This window comes from Amblyomma maculatum, chromosome 9 (assembly GCF_055883805.1).
Source record: "Amblyomma maculatum isolate TAMU_Amacu chromosome 9, ASM5588380v1, whole genome shotgun sequence".
NCBI lineage: Eukaryota > Metazoa > Arthropoda > Arachnida > Ixodida > Ixodidae > Amblyomma > Amblyomma maculatum.
In genome coordinates this window covers 47,583,985-47,598,376 of record NC_139352.1, presented here as the reverse complement: position 1 = coordinate 47,598,376, position 14,392 = coordinate 47,583,985, and the positions used below count along the sequence as shown (strand labels likewise).

Genomic DNA, 14,392 nt, shown 5'->3' with positions numbered 1-14,392 from the left:
CGCAGCTTGGACGTGTCGTTATGAAACAGCGAGAACTAGAGCTGCTTCGGGGCAGGTGTCGCTGCATTCTTTCGGACGAGAAGCCGAAAACACAGTAACCGGCAAAGTAAGGGCGCTAAGCACGAAAGGGAGGTTTAAGTAAGTTGCGCGCGTCTCATTACAAGCACTTGCCGACATCTCCACGACGTCGCGATAATTTCGCGCTTTTAATGGTAGCCTGCTAATGCGTGCTTTTTTTTGCGAGCTACGCTGATTACATTAAAGTCAAGCTGCTGCGTTCTTCTTTTTGCGGATGCTTTGTATGATTCATGATTTATGGGATTGCATCATGGCTTTGAAGCGAGGGATATGCTAGGTAAACCCACTGTAATTGAATAAAAGCAACTTGGACAAAACTTTACGCGTGTAAAACGCTATAGCGTGCTGTAGCTAAAGTGGGATGCATACATACAGTTGCCGAACGTGAAAAAAAGAACGAAAGCTTACAAGGAACTGTAATGACTTGAGCCCGACTTTAAGCGCGGTATATATACAGAATGCTAGAAATAATGCAAGAGGGAAGATGCAGAAAGTCGTCTTCGTTTAATTCCGCATGCTTGTGCCGGACGATAAAAGGGGGGGATGTGGGTTAAGGTTAGGATTTTCACGCTGATATATGCACGGCTGGTTGCGTTCATTTATTTATAAAAATGTTAATTCGCTAGGATGATCTGAGGCCGAGAGAGGAAATGGGTGGGTTAGGTAAGGGCGCCAGACTCCGAAATGATGTCTAGTTGGGCATTAAAGCTTCGGCCTGGCATCGGTACTGTCTGCATGGGGTGAGCAGAGGTGTAGCGGGCGCGGGGAATAGCCGTGCCAGGGCAGGTCCAGATCAAGCGATGCAGCTCAACGGAGCCAGCGGGGCATAGCTGGGGTAGTCATCTTGATTCGGCACCATCGACTCTGTATATCCGATGCATGATCCGATGTCTACGCTACATCTTGCGAATGAGAACTTGGGCAGGGCCAGGGTAGCGGCAGGGCTGTTTGATAAGTTGAGAGGCGCTATCCTCTGCTCCCCGTTGCCGGCCGTGGCACAAGACGCACAGTTAGTAGATAAGTCCGATAAAGGAAGACTTCTCGCTGCCAGCTCACAAGAGCAAGCCTTGCAATGCCAGCACCCCGTTTCGGGAAATCTTATCAACGCATCAGAGCACCTAGATTTGGAGCTCGCCATGAAGCGGCGCTGCCAATATGAACCTCCCTCCCACCCACTCCGGCTCTCTAAGGCGAGATAGAGTGGTGAAGAAGGCGATCCGACAGAGTCTAGAAACGCAGGCATTTAGCGTAAAAATTTACCAATCGCGACCGCCAGAGGCAGCACTATACTAGCGGGCTTTTTTTCTTGCTCTTTTCGTAGGCGTTTCTACGGCGCGCCTCGCACAGGCGCCTTATTTCGATACTCACGTTTTCGCGTACTTGAAACGATTCTTTTTGGCTAGCACAACGTTTACTTTATCGACCTGCGCTCAAAATACCGTCTTCAGGAGCACTGGGGAGTGGTACCTTCTCCCTGCAGGGCGCTTATCCATTGCGGCAGCAACGTTGAAAGCACTTCTTTCCAGTGAGCGCATGAACATACTACACCGTCTCCATACCTGCAATCTATGTGACTTGCCACTCCCCGCAGGCCGGCGACATGCTCGGGATTTTTCTCTCACAATGTCCACCACCTAACCTGCTCCTCCCCTTTCCACCATACACTTCGCCTTGCAGTAAGACCCACAGATAGTGCGTGGTGGCTCTGCAAAAAGCTACCAATTCATGAAAAAGTTACGAGGGATTTTTGCGACTTAAGTAGTGAAAGGCGAAAGCCTGAGTGCCGCATTGCACTAATTATTAATTATTAAGCAATAATAAATAATTATTATTTAAGTTCTAATAATTAATTAGACATTATTTGTTTAATTTGTTAATTAATTACTCAGTTATTTTGTTATTTTCCTTAATCAGTAATAAATTAGTCATTAGTTAGTAACTGATCATTGACTGGCATATCGCCATATAAGGCACGCATTCGCGCATACTGTGGTGGTGCTCTGTGATTGGTCGATACCTCTATGGCGTCATCCCGCCTCGGCCAATCAGAGTCGCCGCAGAAGCGGGACACATTTTTGTCCACGACAGCATGAGCCATTAAAGGCTTTCGCCTTAATACAAACCGTCCGTCCCTGCTCGCTTCTTCATTTTTAAATCCTGCGCATGCGTCGGTCGATCACTGCATAAATTAGGTTCATTGAAGGGTTACTCACGAAAAGGCTACAGACTGGTTAACCTTAATCAACACCTATGAATGCTTCCGGGACTGTGTCTGCTTCTGATGGGCCAGCGCCGTTTTTGAGTGTCAACACATGTCATGTCCCACATTTGCGCTCTGCTGTTCTACGCGCGGTGAGGCGGTGCGCTGTTTCTAATAGAAATTTGTCGTTATTACACAAAATTGCGTGCGCTCGCCGCTCTAAAAAAGCAGATCGTGGCACCAGAGATAGATGAAACAATGGACTACAGTTAGTTGCATACAAGCATGTAACGTCTCTTAGCTCATTCGGAGCAGTCACAGCTTTGTGAACTGTCATACCTTCTGGTAACAAGAGCGGCATATTCCATCATGATTCTTTAAACTGGGTGCTCGAAATTGCCAATACCTTTTCCGACAATCAATTTTTTTCCCGCATTTATTTCAATGGCACCTCTCCCTCGTTCCATCGGTAATAAAGAAAAGGCGTAAAAGAGGAGGAAAAGGTGGCCCTGCAGTAGACGCACCTGCGAGATTTTTCGAGTTTCCTTTCATGCCGGGTGTCGTAGATTATTATGAATTTTTTTCTTATTATACTGACAATAGCGCGCATGAGAGTTTTATTGCCTTGACGGACGGCTGGAGCAGGTGGTACGGCGGAGACAAGGAAGGCGGTCTCTGCTCCAATACTTCCTTTGATACCTTAACCTACCGTGTTTGCGGACCTTGCACGAGTGGTGTAATCAGCCATCTAAAGTTGTTCGGCTCTTTGACCAAAATCCGCGGTGGCATTACCCGAACAAGGCGGCTCTAGGCAGCCCGTTTTTCACGGTCTACGCCTGTTCATTTGTTCAGGCATTCCTACTCTTTTGGAGGAGGGGGAGGGGGGGGGGTGACAAATGAAGGTTTATTAATAACTGTGTGAGTTTTGGTGCTCTTATTTACTCTTCACGCTTAATACGTTCTTTGTGAGCCGCGGTGAATGCGGATGTATAAATGAAATCCGTAACGAAGTTCTCGATGTGCAAGGCACCTTATAACTCGGCCATATGGACACGAAAAATTGACATTAAGCACATGATGGAAAACGGCTTACGTGGCTGGTGCTGCACGAATACATCTAATGTCATTGAACCTTTTCATGGTGGTTATGTAGTATTTTCATAAATATACTGCAAAGGATATAACACTTTTTTTATTCGTTCAAACTGTTTTCAGTGTTAGAAATATATAAAAGTAATTTTTTTTTCGCAAATGGTGCTTATTATAAGGAAACAGACGGCTAGGTACAGGCTAAGTACAAGCCAACAAAGTTGTTTTTAGGCAATTGTGGTCACATTTGTTCATAGTAGTAAAATATTGTAACAGGATTGAAAGCAATTGCTTGTATATAGCTGATTTAAACTAGGTGTTACTAATATGTTCGTTTCGGTGTTAATAGAGAACTTCTTCATGTGCAAAATGTATGCTATTTGGCATAAACGGTGGGCACAAAAGCGGCCGTTCAATCGTCGAACACAAGTCGAATGATTTGTGGCGAACTCAACATATGGTGCCAATGCCACTGGGAGGAATGCCACTATAGTTTTCGCGCTTGTAGCGCCGTGTGAATGGAATTAACATTAGGTTCTTAATTGCATTTTTCGTGCCCATGTGGCAGGGGTATTAAACGTTAATAAATAGTTTGGTTTGAGAATGTATTTCCTTGTGTCAGCTTAAATGCTGCAGACAGGTGTACGTGCCGTGTTCTTGACAATCGGAAATTTTGCCAAGGACAGTGGCATGTTACCACACTCTTTAGTGCCGAAAAATGGAACACAAGTGTTCCAAAGCCTCCGAAAATATATAATGGAACTTTCCCGGTTTGGGAGAAGCTCTTTCTTTTCCGCAATTTTTGATAAGTCCAGGTCTAAACAGCCCAAAATTGAAGTTAGCTGATAGGCTTTGTTCATGAAGAAGTCGGGAATGGATGGATTATGAATCGTTGATTACGCCCTAATTTTGATGAAGTAAACACATTTTGTTCCTGCATCTGTTATTTTGTATGCACTAAGTTTTTGCTTGGGAACTGGACCACTATATAAAAATTATGAAGTGGGCCGGAAGCAGTTTACTTTGTTATATAGATCTGCATTCGCGCAGCTAAAGTCCAGTGAACTTCATTAAGATACTTTCAACCAGTAACGCCAGTAACATGACTAAGATGTCAAGCTTATAATGGGATAAAGAATCATGACATAACGCGATAAAGAATTTTAGCAACACATTGATGATCTTCTTTTTTTTTTTTTTTTAGTTTTACGCTGTGATAAAGCATGACCAGGAAGAGCGCGACGCATGCTGATTTCCACTCCTAGAGGCATGCGTAATTAGAACTTGTTATTTGACTGCTAATAAGTGCATATTTAACCTTCCGCAAGCACAGTGACATCGCCGCAAGCACTCAGCACACACCCGATACCCAAAGGCCTTTTAACACTCCCTTATTGACATCACTATTCATGTCCAGCACCCATGGCCCAGCAATACGAAGACTACTTCCGGAGTGCTTACCGGACACTGCCTCTGACCAGAGCTCTGGATTCGTTGAGCGCCCGCACTCTGGCTGCCAGGGGTGTTACGCTCACTACCGGAGCAGCCATGGCACGAGCCCTACAGAGACACACTCTCGCCCTCAGCGACCTGAGCCTCATCTTGGCTGACAACGCTGCAGACCTCTTTTCCGGAGAGCCACTGGACGCAGACGTGGTCGGGTGCGTTGGTAACTTATCACTTGGCGCCATCTTGAAAAAGATTCTACGCAACATTGCCCTGTCGACATTGACAATAGAGTTGTTCTCAAAATAGGGCTCCAGCTTTCTGCTGTCCTTTCTTAACGACAGAGTGGTTTGCAGTATTCTGCGCTTAATAATGTCGGTGACTTATACAGAAGCCATTGTTGCTCCTGCAGTTATTGTTGAGAGACTTTCCAATGTTGCATGGACATCTGTTTCGAATAGCAAAATGTTGCTTGGCGTTTTCTGACTGCGTGGCCCTGTATCTAAAGAATTACGGAAGCAGAGTACGCGGTTGATGTTGCTATCCACGCCCGATGCTTCAGTAAGCCGCAGTGCTTAGCAGTTGTCAACGAGTCATCGAGTTGACCACGCAACATGGCACTTGAAGTCTTATCATGCAGCCTTTGTGATCGCATAGTACGTGAATCCCGCATCCTTTAGCTGTACACCAGTGGTTGTGCTGACTAGTGACTGGCATATACGTTACCTGCACTTGCATCCCAACAGCGCATAGCGCGTCAAAAATTAGGATTGGTCGTAACTGTAAAAAAGATATATAGCTTTCTGTACCAATTGCTTTTCTGTGCAGGGGCACTTTCGCAACAGTGTAGATGAATCAATTGATTGACTAATTGATTTATTGATTGATTTGTTCAGTCACTGGTCAATTATTTATTTATTTTATTCGGTTTCTGTACAGGTCATCAGCGCCGTTTTCAACCAGAAACGCATTGAAGATCGTAGGATTCAAGAGACCTGGTTGGACAGTGCCCCTACGAACACAGCGGGTACCTTGAATAAGCTTTCACTTCATGAGAATATACTTCAAGTCACTGCCCCATTACCTCGTAGAAATGAAATTTTCGCAGAGACCTAGTGTGACAGAGGTTATGATGTCATACTCCCATGAGACGAACAAGTGGGGCGAATTTCTGGTGAACATTTAGAACCGTAGGATAGGGTTAGAGTACCTGCCTCGAGGGCAAGAGGACAGCGATTGGAATTTCGGTCCCCAATAGACTACAAAAAATAACAAAATATGGGGCACCCTTAAGCTCCGCCTTTAAGGGTATGACGCGATAGCGTAGGCTATCCGACATATAAAGCCCCGGTTTAACCAAGCTATATGAATATGCCTGCATAGCCTAGATGTATCGTGCATCCAAGAGCAGCGGAAGGTTGATTCTTATCCACCTTCCCACCACAAATGCCCCTGACAATGCTTTACTTGGGAAACTGGCCTGAGTTCTGAAAGAGTGGTTTCTTTGAAATTAGAACGCGGTTTACAGGCCAACTTCAATTTGTTCTCACTGCACCTTAACGTAAGTTCGCGTTACACACACTAAAAAAGCGTTCGTAACATGGTGACGCGCTTCGAAGCAAGAACCCTCGCTCGGGATTAAATTCGTTCCTCTCGGTTCTTTTTTTTTTTTTTTTGCTCTTTCACTTGCCATACATGGGGCGTTGAAGTTTTAATTATGTTTCATCTAGCCTACAGTGCAATTCACTAGAGAAGAATTTGATTTATTTTTATTTGGAGTGGCATTTCTGATACTGCGAGGCCAGAAGAGAAGGTCGGTTTATTGGAAAAAGCGGTTTCCGCTCTAGAAACCAGGCGGCACCACTACGAAGGGAATGGCCACAGACTCATCATCATCATCATCATTTGTTTCCGTTTCCACATGCTGAACTAAAGGTGCGGATGTGAGAGACAGTGTAACGTGACGCAGAATGGTTTTCCTAAATCAATGACTGTATTTTCGGTGTTTCGTACCGGAACACCGTTTGCTTAAGCTCTTTTCAAACTATCTGCACACACTGTGATCAGCCGCCGAAGAGCGGAGGAACACGCTTAAAGCACTCTCGAATTGGCTGAGGTGGTCCCTAGCATACATAATTCTCAAGAAAATTAGCAGATGCAGTGTAGGCATTGGGTTCCTGATCATTACAGGTATATACAGGGTATACAGGAAATCCTGCGGAGACCTGTAACAGGTGACTTTTTTTTTCTGTTTAGAGATTAGTATTCTAAAACCTGTGAGAGACTGCTCGGAGTCGTTTGAACAACTGGGTTCCAGAGCGCGGCTATCATTTTGTATAATACAGAGCATAGTGATTAGATGACTAATTGCATAAAATTAACATTTAATTTTTATTAGCAATCTGCTTCCAAATCAAAGGTATTCGACATCAGTGGTGAGTCTCCCTTTTCTAATTTTGAATTTTTGTTATTGCGAGACACATTGCCTGTTCGGCAATATCCAATTTGCCTCATCGGCAATGTGTCTAGCAATATCAAAAATCCAAAATGCGCCTGCGAAATCTCATTGAGTTGGGTTCCACTTATAGCATACTTATAAAATGACGTTTCTGCGCGCGGTATTGAAGGCGAAATCTACTTAACTTCTTTTACGTCATCAAAAGCATGAAATTCCTTCTTTATCTGACGCTTAAAAATGCAGGCGAAACCGTTTCATTAAAGGTACAATGCGTGAATGCGAACTCAACGCAATTTCAGATGCATATTTTTGACTCTCTATATATCAAGAATATTGATCGTTAGAAAACTTTAGAAGGTACTCACCTCAGGTAATAACGACCTTCTATTTCAGAATGAAGTTTTGCCTCTTAAAGTCAAGAATTAAGGGCTGATCGGTTAATTTTATTCAGCTAAACGTGTGAGCATTAGGCTTTAAAACGTTAGTGATATCCTCTCTGCTGTACAATCCGCTCTTACAGACCGCACCGAGGTATCTCTTATGGGTTTCAAAAAAAAAAAAATCTTTAAAGAGCAAAACCATCCTTTATACAGGATCGAAATACGCTATAACATAGAGAAAAACTTGGTTTAATGGGATGCGTTGCTGTTGTTGCGATTCAGTTTAATAAGATGTACAATTTGTACAAGACGCAATAAGAACTGTGAATACGCTAGGAGCAACTGTGGATTTGCTCTGTTGAGCGCATTCTTGTTTTATTTTATTTTCGCAGGAACAGCCACCACCCATTCCTGTTGTGGACCAGCCACTAGGTTCGTATCCTACCCATGTAGCCCTTTGCCGCCATTGTTGCCACCAAGATGTTTTCGGGCAACTTTCTGAACCGAGCTTGATTAACTGGCCACATTCAATACTGAACTGGAGTCCCCACAGACGTAAACTATACCTGTGTATTGTCACAACATTATATACCCTCCAAGCCGAATCAAAATCCACAGATTGCAGAAACACTCAAGAAGAACAACATTCTAATCTCCTCATGCAGTATATGTTCCCGACCATACACTCGCGTCTATGCAGCGACAGTCAGTAACCTACGCTAACTCTCTGCACGTGCGAATGTGCAGAGAGAATATGGAAGTGAGAAACCTGTATGCACTTACAGGAGCACTGGGAGGCACTTCTGGTTGACTCAGACCCCCTGTGTTGAGCTTCAGCTGATGATCACGCGGTCAAGGAAGCCGCCAAAAACAGAGGAGTTCTGGAATGAGGACCCACTCCTGTTCCTCCACCGCCCTCCCCTCCTATCGCGGTTCATCAGTAAACAATATATGTATATTCCTTTCTTGATATTGTCTCAGTGGTTCCTTGTCCTGCCGCCTCGTCCTGGTATCTTGTCCTTGAGCCGTAAGACTGCCAATTGACCACACTCATTTCTACAAACACACTGTGTGCCTTGTGACGCAGCAGGTCTGGATGTGGCGGCAAGGGCTCTGCGGTTCCCACAGCGCTTCGTGGATGAAAAGCTGTCGCCCTACACGTTCCGAAATCGCGACTTGCTGCTGCGCGCCCTGCTGCATCCGTCCAAGGCGCGACGGATCAACTCGACAGTGTCCTACCGCCCGCTCGACTACGTGGGACAATTTGCACTCGAGTACGTCCTCTTACGGTAAGGAAACGGTATGTTTCTCAGCAAACAATTTGTATCGGTCGTTCGTCAAGAAAGATTCGATAATTGGGGGGGAACCAATGTCGGTGAATTAAATCCTGACTCTATTTAAATGAAGATGGAATACGGAAAATCCGGCGTGCTGCACGATGGCAGTGCACGTTAAAGAACTCCGCTTTGTTGAAATTAACCAGTAACGCTCCACTACTTCGTATTCTACAGCTGTAACTTAAGTGTAGCTTTCGGAGGTAGGTTCCATACATAATACCATACCATACCATACCATACCATACCATACCATACCATACCATGCCATACCATACCATACCATACCATACCATACCATACCATACCATACCATACCATACCATACCATACCATACCATACCATGCACTTATGCAGGCAGAACTGCTTTTCTTGAGGAGCCAATGGTAATTTTTTTAATATCAGACGGGAGAGGCTGAGAGAAAGTCCTGTGGACTTTATGCCCCAAGGAATACTTCCAAGAGATAAAAAGACAGTGGGCCGACTTTAATAGGGGGGAGCAGGGGGGGGGGGGGGGGGGGGGGGGGGCTTCCCTCTTAGATACGTGCCTACCATATATTGAATAGACATGCGCCAATTTGGTCACGTGGATTTCGTTGCTGCACACAATGATTCACACGTTTCACACAATGATTGTGTGAAACGTCGCAGCGACCTGTAAACAGGAATAAGCAGGCATTTCTTTCTGAGAAAACGCTCACTGTATGAAGAAGCTTTTATTTTGGGCTGAAGGATATTTGCAAGGACTTACTCCTATAGGCTGATGTGAGGATGAATAAAATTGCACGCAGTTAGTCTTTAAGCGCATTACACGTATGGAAACCGCTGTTGCCACAAGCTGAAGCACCAGTCACCAGATAAAATAAAGCTCTTAATTATTTCGCAGCGTCTAGTCGCCTATGGGTTTGTGGAAAAATCTGTAATATAACAAGTTTAGTCTTTTTTTTTCATCAATAAAAAATGCGTGAAAACTAACGTAAATTCCAGCACTTCTTGCGAAAGTTCACACCTCCTTTAGGTAAAGCAGTTATGAGTTACACTTATTTCAAAGTTTTCAAGACCACAACCCCCAGGTGGTCGAAATTTCCGGAGTCCTCCACTACGGCGTCTCTCATAGCCTGAGTCGCTTTGGGACGTTAAACCCCACAAACCAAACCGAATAAAACACGGGCCAAATGCATTACCGTGGAAACAGGATATGTCTGCATGATGTGACATAGCGAAGTCATGTGATAAATATTCTGCATCAGGTGTCTTTGTAAAGATAAACGACTGCCTTGGTCAGTCAAGCTGAGCTGTTTTATAAGTTGCCTTCGACTGATGTGATTGATCACGAAGTGATCACGAACGTTCTGCACCTTATCGCCGCAGAGTTAGACGTTGTCACCGATTATTCTGACGTGGAGCCTGACAGTTTCTGGGTTGGGCTCCATTTGTTGAAATGGCAGGTCAGCGCACAGCTTGCGAAGCTTGGCGACTAATGAGTGGTTAGAAGATGAAACAATTGGCTGCCCAGAAGATGAAACTTGGCTGCCCCAAGTGAAGAACTCTGTGCTCGCCTATGGCTTGTTGGTTCTACATCATGTACTACATTCCGCACGATTGTTTCACTCCCCTTGCTTTCAAAGTCCTGACCGAATCAGTACCTCTCCCCTCCCCTTTCAAACTTAAAATAATTTGTTTGTGCGTCACTTCATGTTTTCGCTGCAAGCAATATCGCCCTTCAGATCACTCTCCATCCGGAGATTGATCTCCCTGTCATTTTTTAAGGCCTCATCTCTAGAACGTTCGCGTCACCCTGTTGCAAAGCGCAATAATAAAATTACCACAGTTGCATCTCTTCGTGGCACAGTTCAAAAGTCGGCAGAAGGTGGGTGAAAAATAAACCGATTAACGCTTCACTTCGAGAGCAAAACAAAAAAATAATAATTTCATGCACATCTCTTTGGTTTTGCACGCAGTGTCAGAAAATGTTTCGCGTACATTAGTTTAAAAGCACATAATAATAACTGGGACCAGCCCGTTCCAACGTAGGTCTAACTGTTCAGAGCGTAGGATTATTTATGAGGGCCTCGACTCCTCTATAATTGAACGGAAGGAAGAAACAGCTCAAATGGACGGGACGTGTAGAAAGGTGAGACAGAGAAATGAGCTGTTGGACCAACCAGCCCGACAAAGCCCTCCTCTTGAATTCCTGTGTAATTGCATCGGCACTGTCTGCGTCTTCATATTTCGAGCAGGCGAATACAGCTTGACAATTCATTTCGGACTTTATATCTCCGTCCTTGAGTCCAAACGCGGCAAAAGTAGCTCTAAAAGCTGGAGAAGTAATTTTCTACAATTTGGCGAGCTTCACCGGTTTGAATGGCTAAATCTAGTATGTAAAGTACGACAAGTTGCTCAGAGCTATTATTTGAGACGGTGTCGTAATCGCCTATCAATGCTCCGACAGCATTCTGGCTTCTCCACACTGCACAGTACCACGTGATGGGTAGAGAATTTGTTTTGAGGTCATTTTCCGGATACAGTCATTAGCTCCTTCCGTCTCTCCCTTGCTGTTCAAAGCGGACTGACGCAAAGAAAGAAACAGAGAAAGAAAAAACATTCTTTCGAACGTTTCTACAAGGTGTTTCGCGTGAGGAATGTACCGCGCCCATAGATTACGTCATCGGCCCCTCTGCTATCATCCTATCATCCGACCGGCGATGTGCTCTACGAGGAAGCCTGAAAGCAGTCATGGTTTTAATTGGTGAATACGTCACCGTTCTTAAATCTGAAAGCAGATATAAAAATAAAACCTCGACATGAAGTACTTACCAGCTTGAAGCCTTTGTGCCCCCCCCCCCCCTCCCCCTCCCGTTTGAAGCTCGGCAAAATATAAAACTTCTCCCAATTTAAGCGCTTTCTTTTAATACGCAATATCTAATATAGAAAGCATCTGGACCTGAAGCTATCTTCACCCTAAGCTTGCGGTTCAAGTTGCTTTGAGTAGTAAATGTTCCCCTCCGGCATCGTCTTTTATGCTCGAAGGCACCTACTGAAGAATGGAACGCTGAAGACCAACCAAGAAATGCACGAGGCCAAGACACGTCTTCTTCGCCAAGAGACATTGGCCCGTGTGTCAGCTCTCAACGACCTGGACAAGTATGTCTTCGTCGACGATGGTCCTCAGAAGCTCTCCATGACCCAGTACGCCAATCAGGCCAGGTCCCAGGTGAGACAGCACCCACGTAGGTACATTGGTCGTACGTGTGCTATGAGGCAAAACTTTGAGCGTACCGGAACGTGGTCAAGCCTCGAACATTTCGCAAAATGCAGCCCTTATATGTCCGAAAGAGTTATTGTTATCAGTTTCTGTATGCACTCAAGCTAAGAGCAGTATTCATCTTTGATAAAGCCATGCGCAGATTAATTTCCCTTTTTTGTCAACTCGAGTTCTCAGTGTGTCATTACAGCCTCATTGCATTGTTGCACATTAAAAAGCGGTTATTTCGCCGTGACTGCCATAAAGAGTTCAACATTTTGGCAGAATATCTATGTGCACCATCGGGTAGACCACATTAATGCGCTATATAGGTGGTCAGGAAACGACATATTTTATGGAATTACTATCACAAAGCGATTCTGCAGATATGAGGGTACGTCCTTGTTTGGAAAGCACCCGCATTTTGTAAGCATAGTCGCACGTAATCATCTCCTTGATTGCGACGAGATTTAGAAAAAGTCTTACTGTGACAAAGGCACCAAGCCCTTGTGCTGTTCTGCACACGATACGCTTTTCAAATAAGGGGTTAGTGATAACCGCAGACATTATTGCCATAACAGCTGGGATAGCGAGCACACTTTCCTCAGTCTATTCTTCTTTTTCAGGCGTCTCTTCACAGCAATCCGGACATCCGGCAGAACAGCTTCTTGCACAATTTTCTCCAATCCGTCGCGGGAGCCGTCTACATTGACAGCGGCTACGACGCGGACATTGTTGAACGTGTCTTTGTGAAGTTTTTCAAACCGTACCTCTAGGCTGACCATGTCAACCTTCGAGGTGGGGACCCTAGACATACGCAGCTGGGGCACCAAATCTATCTGCGTTCCCTGCTGTTGTCGCTGACTTGTCATTGGTCACTCAGTGTAAAGTTGCTCTTCAGTGAGTCAGCCACACAACACAGCGTTCTGTACGGTGTAATACTTCTCCCTTCGTCCGCCAGTCTGCTGTAAACTGCAATTGGGCAACCAATCTTTATTTTTCATGTTTGTTTTTACCTATAAGCGCAGTGAGAACAAATTGAAGTTGGCCTATAAACCGCGTTCAAATTTATAAGAAACCACTCTTACAGAACTCAGGCCAGTTTCTCAAGTAAAACGTTATCAGGGGTTATCTTTGTTAAACTGATTATAGAAAGAAAGCACGGGCTTTTTCGTCGTCGGCAACTCGGCGTAATTGCTGTTTTTTACTTGATACCTGATGCAAACTTTCTGCGGTTCCCCTTTCTTCTGCAGTTTTAGCTGTACCTACATATAGCTCCATCTGGAAGCCATCGCGTAAAATGGCGGTTTAATCATGGCCTTCGCGATCAGTTCCGGTGCAATGATGCGCTTGATCGTGGAGGCCACGGGTTTAACCCTACTTGCGGATCCGTCTGTGAACTGTCGCATCAAATGGCGGAGCTTCAACCTCATTAAACCTAGTTTTAACGAACTAAAGTTCCCGCCGGGGTGCCTCTGCGCTTAAGACGTTCGGCTACTTAACCCGAGCGATAGAATCTGCTGTTACATGTTTTCATTTTTTTTTTTTTTTTTTTTTTTTTTTTTTTTTTTTTTTTACTGGGAAAGCCCTACATAGTTCAGTCATAGGCTCTATCACACTCTCTGCTGGCTGGCGAACTTGGAAGAACCGTCGGGGAGAATTGCACGTTCGAGCTGCTGTATCAGAACTAGCTTGGTTTAACCGCGCGAGACCGCGTGGTTGTGACCTCACGAAGCACCTTAGCCAATCAGAGTGGCAGCACAAACAAGATCGGACAAAATTCTTGGTCGGTGGTTGTGAGCGCATGGGTGCATTCTCACTAGTGTGACTACTAGGGTTCTCCCTACTAGGATTCTCCCTAGGACACCGAAATCGAACGTCGGGCACGGGTCCTAGAAGCTAGGTTACTTTTCCATTCACTTTAATGCAGCGGTAACCTGTTCTTTTCGGTACAGATGTGATAAGTCTGAATCCACTTCCGGAAAGATATTTAAATACAATTTTCTTCGCAGTGAACACATCTATGGCTCTCGGACAAATGCCAACTTATCCAGAAAGATCCAGAGGATCAAAGAATAATGTCAACAATAACGCATGCTCTTCTTTTGAGCATGTCTTCACCGTGAGATCCTTCAAGTTTTCTTGTACCGGGCACATCTCGC

The 14,392-nt window shown here is 44.8% G+C and overlaps 1 protein-coding gene across 2 annotated transcripts in view; it reads left to right on the top strand.

Annotated features, from left to right (window-relative positions):
- The window catches only part of LOC146179004 (uncharacterized), a 51,747-nt gene extending 37,978 nt beyond the window's left edge, over positions 1–13,769 (top strand). For both annotated transcript variants that reach the window (XM_084579826.1, XM_084579825.1), the window contains exons 4-9: positions 4,785–5,028; positions 5,753–5,840; positions 8,044–8,083; positions 8,742–8,940; positions 12,017–12,200; positions 12,857–13,769. In XM_084579826.1, the coding sequence (XP_084435952.1) occupies positions 4,785–5,028; positions 5,753–5,840; positions 8,044–8,083; positions 8,742–8,940; positions 12,017–12,200; positions 12,857–13,006 (905 nt within the window). In that variant the 3' untranslated portion in view covers positions 13,007–13,769. The remainder of the gene's footprint in view (positions 1–4,784; positions 5,029–5,752; positions 5,841–8,043; positions 8,084–8,741; positions 8,941–12,016; positions 12,201–12,856) is intronic.
- The last annotated feature ends 623 nt before the right edge of the window (positions 13,770–14,392 follow it).